Raw genomic sequence first — 12,963 nt, forward strand, 5'->3', positions numbered from 1 at the left:
GTCAAATTTGAACAGGAGCAAAAAATCTCTATATAAGGGTGTACACTGATCATCAAGTTCCCAAACTACTCCATTATTCATATTCCTCAGCCTAATACCTTTTAAAATCCCGAAACTTCAAATTTTATTAATCAAGCTTTCAATTTTTGTTCGTAAACTTCGATCTTTAATTTCCATATTTGTCATCTGTACTCATGGAGAGAACAACATCATTCCTTCAGTCTCCCACTTATGGAAACATAGTCACTGTTCTCAGCATTGATGGGGGTGGGATAAGAGGGATTATCCCGGGAACTATGCTCAGCTTCCTTGAGTCTGAACTTCAGGTAATGAAATGGTTAATTTTTATTTATTTATTTATTTTTATATAGAAATGATCATCGAATAAAAACCTAAAAAAGTGAGTCTTACAACATGTGTCCCAAATAAGTTTACAATAATAGTGTTTTGATACAATGGCACAATAAATTTTAGGTTGTATGTGTTGTTGGTCATTCTCCATCAATTTAAATTATGTCCAAAATTAATTTCATTTTTTAATTAATTGTAGAAACTGGATGGTGAGGAAGCAAGACTGGCAGATTATTTTGATGTGATAGCAGGGACCAGCACAGGTGGCCTTGTCACTGCCATGCTTACTGCCCCAGATGAAAACAATCGTCCCTTGTTTGCTGCTAAAGATATTAACGATTTTTATCTCCAACACTGCCCTAAAATCTTCCCCCAAGACAGGTATATATATATAAAATATGTCATCCTTTATTTTCAAGAGTTGTAACACCTCAATTATATATATATATATGTTTGTATGTGAATTATATATAAGCATATAGGATTAAAGTAAATATTAACAACATTTACTTTAATATAGTACATGCGTACGTACGTGGTTAATTAACAGCCCTCCATTAACTTTAATCCACTGTACTTGTACAACAGCGCTCCATTAATTGGTGATGCGGTAGACATGGTAAAAGCTGTAAAAGGGCCAAAGTATGATGGGAAGTATTTACGTAAGATAGTGAAGGAAAAACTTGGAGACAATCGATTGCACCAGACTTTGACTAACGTTATCATCCCAACTTTTGATATAAAGCGCCTCCAACCAACCATCTTCTCCAGCTATGAGGTTTGTAATTAATTTATCTTTCTTTTTATTTTGCTAGATTAATTAATATTTCATTTTTTTCTTCTAAAGGTGTTCTTTATAATATATAGTTGCTGATTTTATATATATGATGGTCATGATTTTAGGTGAAAAAGAACAGTAGCAAAGATGCTTTACTCTCGGACATATGCATCGCAACTTCAGCAGCCCCAACCTATCTTCCAGCCCATCATTTTGAAACCGAAATTTCAGCTAGTGAAGTTCGAGAATTCGATCTCATTGATGGTGGCATGGCTGCTAATAACCCGGTACGTATATATTAATTAATAAATCTGTAACTAAGTATTTCTATTTGAATCATATTTACTAACCACATTTATATAATATTTTCTAGGCTCTGGTGGCTATAAACGAAGTGTCAAAAGAAATCCACCAAGGAAACCCCGACTTCTTTCCGATGAGGCCAACTGAGTACGGCAAATTCCTGGTTGTATCGTTGGGTACTGGTTCAGCAAAATGTGAGGAGAAGTTCAACGCCCATGATGTGGCGAAGTGGGGTCTCTTGGGATGGCTGACCAAAGGCGGATCGTGTCCGTTGGTTGATGTATTTACTCAAGCGAGTAGTGACATGGTTGATTACCACCTTTCTACTGTTTTTCAAGCCCTTCACTGCGAGAAAAATTATCTGAGAATTCAGGACGATACATTGGAAAAAACGGTGAGTTCTGTGGATATCGCCACCCACGAAAACCTGAAAAATCTTGTAAAAGTTGGTGAGGAATTGTTGAAGAAACCAGTTTCGAGGGTGAATATAGAAAACGGTGTCTATGAGCCTGCTCATCAGTCTACAAATGGAGAGGCTCTCGCAAGGTATATATACATAGATAATTAATTTGATTATTAGTACTAATCATACATGTGCCTAATTAATTATTAATGGTTTTCTTAAATAATTTAATTAATCCACTGCACGTATATGTAGGGTGGCTGGAATTCTATCAAGGGAGAGGAGTGCTCGTGAAATGAGATCACCACATGGAAAGGCCGTGCCGCAGATACCAGCTCCGATTGATGGATCGATCGATCATATATAATTACTTAATATTGATCTCAATTAGTACACTTATTTATTTCATAAAAAATAATAATTATTTGTCTTGTAATCCACAAATTATTTTTCCAATAAATACCAATTAGCATGTTAATTGGTGGTGATCGAATCAGCAGTATGTGTCATTTGTTTGCTTCATTCTGTATTTAATTAAGTATACTATCAAAGTTTTTCATTTTCTCTTTTGCTTTCTTTTTGTGTTTTTGTTGGTGTCCTACTAATAATTACCACACTTCCATGCTTACAAAGAATCAATCCGGATGGCCCCGTACGTGAAAAGATAAAAGAAACAAATTGAATCACAAAATGGTCTATCACATGCATTGATAAGGCGAGTAGCTAGCTAGAGCTAGATGCATTCAACAGAACGGGACGGGGTAGAGTTGGGAGTTATTATATATCCTCATTTCTGTTTGTATTTTCAATAGTTGTCACCATCGACCTTAATTAGAGATCGAGATGTCTCGTTTCTCGCATGTACGTACCACCACCTCAAAATTAATTTGTTACCGAACTTACATACCTTTATATATTGGTCTTTATAAAAAAAAATATTAAAAATTAAAAAACATAAAATAAACCTTGTCTAATAAATTGATGCAACGTAAGTTAGGAAGCAAAAGTTGAGAAAAAGTGTTGGAATAATTAGCATTTTACTATTTTAATTGGGGTAAATATAAAAGTCTGCATTGGGGTGAACCTAAGTACGTATGTCTCCTAGCTAATTAATTTGCTTAAACAATAATCCCAAATTAACATTATGAGAACAAGAAAACAAAAAAGCTTGCCATTTTTTGTAGTTCATATGTACCTGTTATGTATAAGATATTTATGTTATCAAATTATGAACAGGAATCATTGATTAAGATGCTTCTCTTGTCTCAGTATTTAACATGTCTACGAGAATACTAGTAGCTAGAAAAGTCTAGAATAGATAAAAACTGGTAGTATTTATTCTACGTACCAGTTGATTCCATATATACAAGTTGGGAATCAAATTTGGACGGAATCGAAAAAATATCTATACATAGCGTACCTACTCGATCAAGGTGTCCTACACTTTACTCCATTTTAATTATTCGATCTCAGCCATAGTGATAGTACTATAGAAGCCTTTAGGTTCCTGAAAACTTCGAACTATATATCTCTGATCGATCAGTTTTAATATTAGTTCCAAATTGTACTCCTTTTTTTTTTTTTTTTTTTCATGGAGAGAGCAAGATCATTCCTTCAGTCTCCCACTTATGGAAACATCGTCACTGTTCTTAGCATTGATGGGGGTGGAATCAGAGGCATTATCCCAGCAACTATTCTCAGCTTCCTTGAGTCTAAGCTTCAGGTAACTCAAATGTTTCATCAAGATCGAGTGGGATCGCTCATTATCTTAATATATACTATAATTAAGAATTTATATCAAAAACCATAATTTAACTTCAAATTGGAAATGTGGACAAAAATAATGATCTAGCTGTATATAAACAATAATATTAGAAGCACTAATGTTTTCTCAATTTTTAATTAGTTATCAACTTATATGACAGATGATATATATGATATATAGTTTCCGAATTTTTAATCACTGTAGTCGAACTAATATTTTCACAATTGTTATTGTTGGTCTTTCTCATATATATGGCTTCTTAACTTATTCACTTCATTATTATAGAGAAGCTGGATGGTGAGGATGCAAGACTCGCAGATTATTTTGATGTGATAGCAGGGACTAGCACAGGGGGTCTTGTCACTGCCATGCTTACTAACCCAGATGAAAACAATCGTCCCTTGTTTGCTGCTAAAGATATTAACCCTTTTTATCTCCAACACTCTCCTAAAATATTCCCCCGCACCCGGTACGCACACTATATCACATTTATGGTACGCACCTATATCTGTGAAGTGAATATTACCCGTTACACATATTGCTTGTGTAAAACTATTTGTACCATATTTTTTATATCATTTCTAATGTTCACTTAATAGAGATGAAATCCAATTTTACCAATATACCTAGCATTACAATATAGGGTTTAACAATATATATATGATCTGTTTTATATATATATATATATATATATCCTTGTACAACAGCCCTCCATTACCATTAGTCGGTGATTTCGTAGAAATGGTAAAAGCTGTAAGAGGACCAAAGTATGACGGGAAGTATTTACATAGTATACTGAAGGAAAAACTAGGAGACAAACGATTGCACCAGACTTTGACTAACGTTATTATCCCAACTTTTGATATAAAGCGGCTCCAGCCAACTATCTTCTCCAGCTATGAGGTTTGTAATTTATATCTCTTTGATTTTTTTTGGCTAGAATATTAATTAATGTTCTTTTTTCTTACGGTTCTCTTTAATATTTTTAATAGCTGTTGATTCAGCTCAACAAAAAGTTGTTGATTTTGTGTATATGTTGGTCATGATTTTAGGTGAAAAAGAACAGTAGCATGGATGCTTTACTCTCGGATATATGCATTGCAACTTCAGCTGCCCCAACTTATCTTCCACCCCATCATTTTAAAACCAAAAATTCCACTGGTGAAGTAATTAGAGAATTCAATCTCATTGATGGCGGCGTTGCTGCTAATAATCCGGTACATATATATTAATCAATTAATTTATAATTACTAAAAATATACTATTAATTTGTATCATATTTACTAACCATTTATGTGATAAAAGTGGGATTTATCTAGGTAGACTGGTGAGTGGTGGCCAAACTTCTTGCATAATGGGCTTACTCGACCCTCCATAATACCAAAAAAGAAAAATAAAGAAAAAGCATAGTGGTGGGCAAAAATATGATCTAGGATTCTAAATGGTATTCTTTACAGCTAATTTGATAGAATAGAACTAAAGTGGGAATCCATTTTTTTCTGTTTAAAGTACTTCACAAGTAAAGGAAATTAGCAAGCCATACAAACAGCAACACGTGTCCAACAAATTAACCAACCAAAAAGAAAAATGAACCTAAAAATTAAAAGCATCTGACCCTAACAGCAGAAGAGTGTTCCTTTAGAAATAGGGATATATACTCTTATCTAATATACCAAGAAGCCATAGTACCAAGCAAAGAGACATTGATTTCGAATGGGATTCCCCAATTGCAATGGACTATACTGTTCCTAAGTAGCGTCCAGGAGGAGGAGAAATTCTTGCATTAAATCACTAGCTGTACACATGTAGTACACGTATTTAATTTCTTTTTTGTTTTGTTTTCACATGACTAACACCTACGTAACTCATCAATGATCATGTGTATTGTACTGTAATTTTTCAGGCTTTGGTTGCTATAAACGAAGTGTCAAAAGAAATCCACCAGGGAAATCTTGACTTCTTTCACATGAGGCCAACGAAGTATAGGCAATTTCTAGTTATATCGTTGGGTACTGGTTCAGCAAAATGTGAAGATAAGCTCCACGCCCATGATGTAGCTAAATGGGGTGTTTTGGGTTGGTTGACCAAAGGCGGTAACTGTCCATTGGTAGATGTATTTACTCAAGCAAGTGGTGACATGGTCGATTTTCACATTTCTACCCTTTTTCAAGCTCTTGATTGTGAGAAAAATTATCTTCGAATCCAGGTTACTATTGAACTTCTCCATTAATCGTTAATTGATTTTGAGTTCAATGCTCTAACTTCTATCAAAATGCTTAATCATGTTAACATGATATATATGGTGTATATATATATATATATAGGATGATACACTGCATAAAACAGTGTGTTGTTTGGATATTGCTACGCACGAAAACTTGAATAATCTTGTAAAAGTTGGAAAGGAATTGTTAAAGAAACCGGTTTCAAGGGTGAATTTGGAAACTGTCCTTCATGAGCCTGCTCTTCCGACTACAAATGAAGAGGCTCTCGTAAGGTATACACATGCATATAATTTGATTATTAGTATGATCATATATACTAATTAATTATTAATTATTAATTATTTTCTTAATTAATTAATTAAAATATAATCTGCTTGTGTAGGGTGGCAAAAATTCTGTCAAGAGAGAGGAGGGGTCGTGAAATGAGATCACCACATGGAAAGCCCGCAACTTGCAGCTCCAACTTATCATACGTATTATTCCCGTAGGTATACATTTATATATATATAATTATTAATATTAATGATGTATGCATGGTACTAATGCAAATTAATAAGTTTTTTTTGGGGTCGGGAATGCAAATTAATAATTATTCGTCTTGTAATGTACTGAAATTATTTTTTCCCAATAAGTACCAATGGTACTTAATTAATCTCTTGATCTTAAGTATACTATCAAGGTGGCGGGGGTGGGGGAATGAGCTGGGGTGGGTTTTTTTTTTTAAATTATTTTAGTTATATTAATTTTGGTTATTTAAATAATAATTACATATTGTTAATTGATGAAATGACAAAATTACCCTTCTAATATTTGACAGATGGGCTATTTTGTATACTTTCAATTAGTTTATGGGTTCATTTGAAATATTTGATAGTATATGGAGCCATTTGAAATAGGCCCTATAGTTCATGGGCAAAAATGAACTTGAGCCTAAAATGTATCTAGTCCTTAAATACATTGCCTCTAGCTCATTCATCTCTCAAATTAAGTCTCTTAAGTAAATTTTTTTGATAATATATATCTTAAATCTCTTTATCAATATTAGCAAATTGGTTTAATAGTCTTAGGTTGAATCCTCCAATATCTTTGATTCATACTCTACTGTATATAAGATCCATGTTTATGTTAATTTGACATCCAGTACTACTTTGGCCAAAAAGAAAAAAGATATGCAGTACTACAAACAGTTTATATTAATTAACAGACTATTTGACAAGAGAATATTTGTGTATTCTATTAATGAAATCTTAACCCACACTCTAATATGTATGATTATATTCAGATCTGTATTTACGCTCGCCATCATTATTAATTTGTGTATATATATTCTGCTATATTCACCATTAATATATTAGAAAATTATGATTAAATACCTATTTTCAATAATCTTTTAGAAAATCAGTAAGACTCTATCATTTTTTGGTTGGACTACTAATTAATAGAGTTGATTTTCAAATTAGGTCACAAACTAACAACCCTTTTCTTTTGGGCCTTATTAGTTGACAGATTTGCCCGCCCACGTCTGATGAAGTTTATGCAAGAGTTTCAATACTCTTGTATCATTCATTGAAATATACAATTGTGGTTCACAGTGACTAAACTACACTCATGAACGGGCCACTGCATATGTTGCCCAACATACCACTAGAGCAACATCTGTATCATTCTTTTAATTTTATTTTTGGAAAGTTAGTTCAGATGTTTATTATTGAGTTTTTTGGCAGGTTTGTTGGATTATGATTTAATATAGTTTAGGGCTTAACGTTTCAAGTTTCTATTTTAAGATTTAAAATCAAATTTTAGAGTTAATAGTTTATGCTTTTATGATTTAGCTCTCGAGCTAAGCTCAAATCCGGGAGTTATACCCCTAAATACTAAGTGAAAACGAGATCCTAAGTAAAATAAATAGGTAAAATTATTTAGTGTATGTATAAATATTAATATAATTTTGACTGATCTGTATTGGTATAACTGTGACTTAACTACATTGGTGACTGCATGTCAGTCACAATTGTGATTGCTACATAGTGTGAGTATCACAATTGTGACTATATGACAGTCACAATTGTGACTAAGTCACCACATTAGTGACTAGATGACAGTCACAATTGTGACTATCATCCATTCACAGTTGTGTGTCACACAATCATAATGTAATTGTGACTAAATTAACAAATGAAACACCAAAATGAAATTTGCAGACATAATTCGCAACTGGATCATTAGAAAACATGTGCATACGTGAGGCTTGAAAGTTGGGTTTGGTTACATGCCATGAAAGTACTTGATCTGTGTTTGATGGGATTAATTGATGAAGGAGGTGCTTTCGATTTGGGATTGAGGCAGCAATTGCATGATGTAATTAATTAATGGTCATCTCTCTCTATTTTGTCTATGTTTCTCTCTCTCTCTTCATCTTTAATTGTTGGCTAAGGAGATGAATTATACGTATTATATATTTAGAAAAAGAGGAAGGTGAGATTGGTTGCATAGGTTAAGGAAGTGGGTGGAGTAATTGGCCAGTCACATAACATATACATTTGGACAAGGACCCCAACGGTGGCTCTTTGTAATTGGACATGTGGGGTTGGACGCTTCATCAAACACATTGCTTGCTGTCATGTACGGATGTGACTTCATTTTCTCTATGTATTGGGTATTAGTATATTGTTCAGACTGAGACAAACCTAACTTTTAATATGGTAGATTCGTAAATAACATGATAATTAGATATATTTATGTATTTAGGCTCTTTGAAAAGTCAACTGGTACCTAAACTAAAATCTAATTATATTTTGGTAGTTAAACTAAAATTTTATTAAATTTTAGTAGTTATAATGAACGGACCTTTAATATATTTGTGTATATGTATTCTATTGTATTCATCATTAATATATATATATATATTCTGCTGTATATATTCACCATTAATACGTCCACCATTACGTTCACAATTAATAGGAAACCCTAACCCACACTCTAATATGAAATCCTAACCCACACACTCTAATATGATTAATTATATTCATTTGAAATCGTCTTTAGGTTCACCATTAACACACGCGTAATTATCGGATAAGGTGTCCATAAATGCTACCTATATATCTTGACTTTCATAAAAGATTCAATATTTGTTCTTATGCATGGGTCGACTCACATGACTTAAACCAAGTCCACAAGAAAAGTCTGGAGTACATAGAAACAGGTCAAATTTGAACAGGAGCAAAAAAATCTCTATATAAGGGTGTACACTGATCATCAAGTTCCCAAACTACTCCATTATTCATATTCCTCAGCCTTATACGTACCTTTTAAAATCCCGAAACTTCAAATTTTATTAATCAAGCTTTCAATTTTAATTTGTTCCTAAACTTCGATCTTTTCCATATTTGTCATCTGTACTCATGGAGAGAGCAAGATCATTCCTTCAGTCTCCCACTTATGGAAACATCGTCACTGTTCTTAGCATTGATGGGGGTGGGATAAGAGGAATTATCCCGGGAACTATGCTCAGCTTCCTTGAGTCTGAACTTCAGGTAATGAAATGGTTAATTGATGTCTAGATTCTTTCACAGTATCAGAGCATGAGATTTGTACATGCTATTCATCCCATTGCTAATTGATTTTGAAATGAAATAATAGATGTCTAGATTTCTTCAATTCAATGGCATAATAAATTTTAGGTTGTTGGTCTTTCTCCATCAATTTTAATTATGTCCAAAATTAATTTCATTTTTTTAATTAATTGTTACCTATACTAAATTTAGAAACTGGATGGTGAGGGAGCAAGACTGGTAGATTATTTTGATGTGATAGCAGGGACCAGCACAGGTGGCCTTGTCACGGCCATGCTTACTGCCCCAGATGAAAACAATCGTCCCCTGTTTGCTGCTAAAGATATTAACGATTTTTATCTCCAACACTGCCCTAAAATCTTCCCCCAAGAAAGGTATATATATATAAAATATGTCATCCTTTATTTTCAAGAGTTGTAACACCTCAATTATATATATATATGTTTGTACGTGAATTATATATATGCATATAGGATTAAAGTAAATATTAACAACATTAATTTACTTTAATATAGTGCGTGCGTACGTGGTTAATTAACAGCCCTCCATTAACTTTAATCCACTGTACTTGTACAACAGCGCTCCATTAATTGGTGATGCGGTAGACATGGTAAAAGCTATTACAGGGCCAAAGTATGATGGGAAGTATTTACATAAGATACTGAAGGAAAAACTTGGAGACAATCGATTGCACCAGACTTTGACTAACGTTATCATCCCAACTTTTGATATAAAGCGCCTCCAACCAACCATCTTCTCCAGCTATGAGGTTTGTAATTAACTTATCTTTCTTTTTATTTTGCTAGATTAATTAATATTTCATTTTTTTCTTCTAAAGGTGTTCTTTATAATATATAGTTGCTGATTTTATATATATGATGGTCATGATTTTAGGTGAAAAAGAACAGTAGCAAAGATGCTTTACTCTCGGACATATGCATCGCAACTTCAGCAGCCCCAACCTATCTTCCAGCCCATCATTTTGAAACCGAAATTGCTGGTGAAGTTCGAGAATTCGATCTCATTGATGGTGCCATGGCTGCTAATAACCCGGTACGTATATATTAATTAATAAATCTGTAACTAAGTATTTCTATTTGAATCATATTTACTAATCACATTTATATGATATTTTTTAGGCTCTGGTGGCTATAAACGAAGTGTCAAAAGAAATCCACCAAGGAAACCCCGACTTCTTTCCGATGAGGCCAACTGAGTACGGCAAATTCCTAGTTGTATCATTGGGTACTGGTTCAGCAAAATGTGAGGAGAAGTTCAACGCCCATGACGTGGCGAAGTGGGGTCTCTTGGGATGGCTGACCAAAGGTGGATCGTGTCCGTTGGTTGATGTATTTACTCAAGCGAGTAGTGACATGGTTGATTACCACCTTTCTACTGTTTTTCAAGCCCTTCACTGCGAGAAAAATTATCTGAGAATTCAGGACGATACATTGGAAAAAACGGTGAGTTCTGTGGATATCGCCACCCACGAAAACCTGAAAAATCTTGTAAAAGTTGGTGAGGAATTGTTGAAGAAACCAGTTTCGAGGGTGAATATAGAAAACGGTGTCTATGAGCCTGCTCATCAGTCTACAAATGGAGAGGCTCTCGTAAGGTATATATACACAGATAATTTGATTATTAGTACTAATCATATATGTGCCTAATTAATTATTAATTGTTTTCTTAAATAATTAATTAATCCACTGCACGTATATGTAGGGTGGCGGGAATTCTATCAAGGGAGAGGAGTGCTCGTGAAATGAGATCACCACATGGAAAGGCCGCAGTTACCAGTCGCCTGTCAGCTGTAAGCTTGACTGGTCAGCAGCCAATCTAGTCAGTTTCTAGAAGTTAATCTGTTACAGTTTTTGATTAGCTGGCAAGATTGGTTACGAGTGTGTTAGAAATTAGTTTTTTGTAACAAAGTTATATAAGCTCTCATACTGTAACATTTGGGTGTGTGTGAAATCAAAGAGAATTCTCCAGTTTATCTTTTCATTTTCTTGCACATTTTCTAGCTACTAATCATGAATTTTACTTACTCAATCATGGTATTAGAGCCCCTGCTCTGTGTTCTTTGCTGCGATTGCTCTGTTTTCTCCTTTACTTTCTCTTAGGTGTGATCTCGATCTTGCTCTGGTGCGATCTTGATCTGTAAGCTTTCTCTTCTTGTTCTTGATGGATCGAATCAATCATAAAAATGAATAATTATTTGTCTTGTAATCCACTGAAATTATTTTTCCAAAAAATACCCATTAGCATGTTAATTGGTGGTGATCGAATCAGCAGTATGTATAATTTGTTCCTTGCTTCACTCTTTATTTAAGTATACTAACAAAGTTTTTCATTTTCTTTTTGCTTTCTTTTTGTGTTTTTGTTGGTTTCCTACTAATTATTACCACACTTCCATGCTTACAAAGAATGAATCCGGATGGTCCCATGAAAAGATAAAAGAAACAAATTGAATTGTTATCCTCGTTTCTGTTGTATTAATTATCAATATTTGTCACCGGCCATGCATCACCTTATATGTCTCGTTTCTGGCATATGTACCACCAACTCAAATTTTATTAGCTAACTTACATGCCTTTTATATATTAGTCTTTATAAGAAAATGATTAAAAATTGAAAAAGATAAAGATAAACTTTGTCTAATACACTACAAAAAATATGACCAAAGCCCACTAATGATTGGCGGCTATAAAAGGGGTGGCAATTAGCAATAGGGACTAAAGTACCTCTATTTTAACAAAAATTGGTGGCAATTGAGCAATATGCACTAAAGTTCCAAATTGCCACCCCTTTTGTAGCCGCCAATCATTAGTGGGCTTTGCTCATATTTTTTGTAGTGATAAATTGATGCAACGTAAGTTAGGAAAACAAAAATTGAGAAAAATTGTTGGAATAATTAGCATTTTACTATTTTAATTGGGTTAAATATAAAAGTATGCATTGAGGTGAACTTAAGTATGTCTCCTAATTAATTTGCTTAAACAATAATCCCAAACATATAATGAGAACAAGAAAACAAGAAAGCTTGCCATTTTTTGTAGTTCGATCATATCCTGTTATGTATAAGAGGTTTATGTTATCAAATTATGAACATGAATCATTGATTAATTATGTTATCATTAGATACTTCTTCTCTTGTCTCAGTATTTAACATGTCTACGAGAATACTAGTAGCTAGAAAAGTCTAGATTAATAGATAGAAACTGGTCCAACTTTAAGTATTTATTCTACGTACGTACCAATTAATTCCATATATACAAGCTAGTTTGGGATCAAATTTGGAGGGGAATCGAAAAAATATCTATATAAGCGTACCTTCTCGATCAAGGTGTACGTCCTAAACTTTACTCCATGTTTAATTATTCTCATCCAAAGTGATAGTACTGTTGTTATTCCCTGTACTAGCTAACTTGTAGAAGCTGGATGGTGAGAATGCAAGACTGGCAGATTATTTTGATGTGATAACAGGGATTAGCTGCTACTAGCTAGCTAGCACAGGTGGCCTTGTCACTGCCATGCTTACTAGCCCAGATGAAAACGATCGTCCC

At 33.7% G+C, this 12,963-nt stretch overlaps 3 protein-coding genes across 6 annotated transcripts; all 3 read left to right on the forward strand.

Annotated features, from left to right (window-relative positions):
- Positions 1–72: 72 nt before the first annotated feature.
- On the forward strand, positions 73–2,401 carry LOC147278795 (patatin-like protein 2). The gene is made up of 6 exons (XM_086251714.1): positions 73–326; positions 551–732; positions 940–1,129; positions 1,255–1,416; positions 1,503–1,978; positions 2,091–2,401. The coding sequence occupies exons 1-6, from the start codon at positions 195–197 to the stop codon at positions 2,200–2,202; spliced, it is 1,254 nt and encodes a 417-aa protein (XP_086107840.1). The 5' UTR covers positions 73–194; the 3' UTR covers positions 2,203–2,401.
- Positions 2,402–3,336: 935 nt separating this feature from the next.
- LOC147278796 (patatin-like protein 2) lies at positions 3,337–6,393 on the forward strand. 4 transcript variants are annotated; one of them, XM_086249613.1, is made up of 7 exons: positions 3,337–3,558; positions 3,888–4,069; positions 4,392–4,503; positions 4,653–4,817; positions 5,504–5,806; positions 5,925–6,097; positions 6,208–6,393. In XM_086249613.1, the coding sequence occupies exons 1-7, from the start codon at positions 3,427–3,429 to the stop codon at positions 6,311–6,313; spliced, it is 1,173 nt and encodes a 390-aa protein (XP_086105739.1). In that variant the 5' UTR covers positions 3,337–3,426; the 3' UTR covers positions 6,314–6,393. The 4 variants fall into 4 exon arrangements, with proteins under 4 accessions (XP_086105739.1, XP_086105740.1, XP_086105741.1 ...); XM_086249614.1 differs by having other exon boundaries at positions 3,891–4,069; XM_086249615.1 differs by having other exon boundaries at positions 3,422–3,558; positions 3,891–4,069; positions 4,340–4,503.
- A 2,681-nt stretch (positions 6,394–9,074) lies between these two features.
- Positions 9,075–11,401, forward strand: LOC147278797 (patatin-like protein 2). Its single transcript, XM_086251713.1, has 6 exons — positions 9,075–9,361; positions 9,593–9,774; positions 9,980–10,169; positions 10,295–10,453; positions 10,540–11,015; positions 11,123–11,401. Exons 1-6 carry the CDS (start codon positions 9,230–9,232, stop codon positions 11,238–11,240), a joined length of 1,257 nt encoding a protein of 418 aa, XP_086107839.1. The 5' UTR covers positions 9,075–9,229; the 3' UTR covers positions 11,241–11,401.
- The last annotated feature ends 1,562 nt before the right edge of the window (positions 11,402–12,963 follow it).

Source organism: Dryas octopetala, chromosome 7, assembly GCF_963921425.1.
Source record: "Dryas octopetala chromosome 7, drDryOcto1.1, whole genome shotgun sequence".
Classification (NCBI taxonomy): Eukaryota; Viridiplantae; Streptophyta; class Magnoliopsida; order Rosales; family Rosaceae; genus Dryas; species Dryas octopetala.

Excerpts from the sequence above, each read along its gene's own strand:
- LOC147278797 (XM_086251713.1), top strand. The coding sequence starts at position 9,230 with ATGGAGAGAGCAAGATCATTCCTTCAGTCTCCCACTTATGGAAACATC. Across the intron at positions 9,362-9,592 it reads TCCTTGAGTCTGAACTTCAG|AAACTGGATGGTGAGGGAGC; the intron begins GTAATGAAATGG and ends TACTAAATTTAG. Across the intron at positions 10,170-10,294 it reads CCATCTTCTCCAGCTATGAG|GTGAAAAAGAACAGTAGCAA; the intron begins GTTTGTAATTAA and ends TCATGATTTTAG.
- LOC147278796 (XM_086249613.1), top strand. The coding sequence starts at position 3,427 with ATGGAGAGAGCAAGATCATTCCTTCAGTCTCCCACTTATGGAAACATC. Across the intron at positions 4,070-4,391 it reads AAAATATTCCCCCGCACCCG|TATACTGAAGGAAAAACTAG; the intron begins GTACGCACACTA and ends GTATTTACATAG. Across the intron at positions 6,098-6,207 it reads AATGAAGAGGCTCTCGTAAG|GGTGGCAAAAATTCTGTCAA; the intron begins GTATACACATGC and ends CTGCTTGTGTAG.
- LOC147278795 (XM_086251714.1), top strand. The coding sequence starts at position 195 with ATGGAGAGAACAACATCATTCCTTCAGTCTCCCACTTATGGAAACATA. Across the intron at positions 1,130-1,254 it reads CCATCTTCTCCAGCTATGAG|GTGAAAAAGAACAGTAGCAA; the intron begins GTTTGTAATTAA and ends TCATGATTTTAG. Across the intron at positions 1,979-2,090 it reads AATGGAGAGGCTCTCGCAAG|GGTGGCTGGAATTCTATCAA; the intron begins GTATATATACAT and ends ACGTATATGTAG.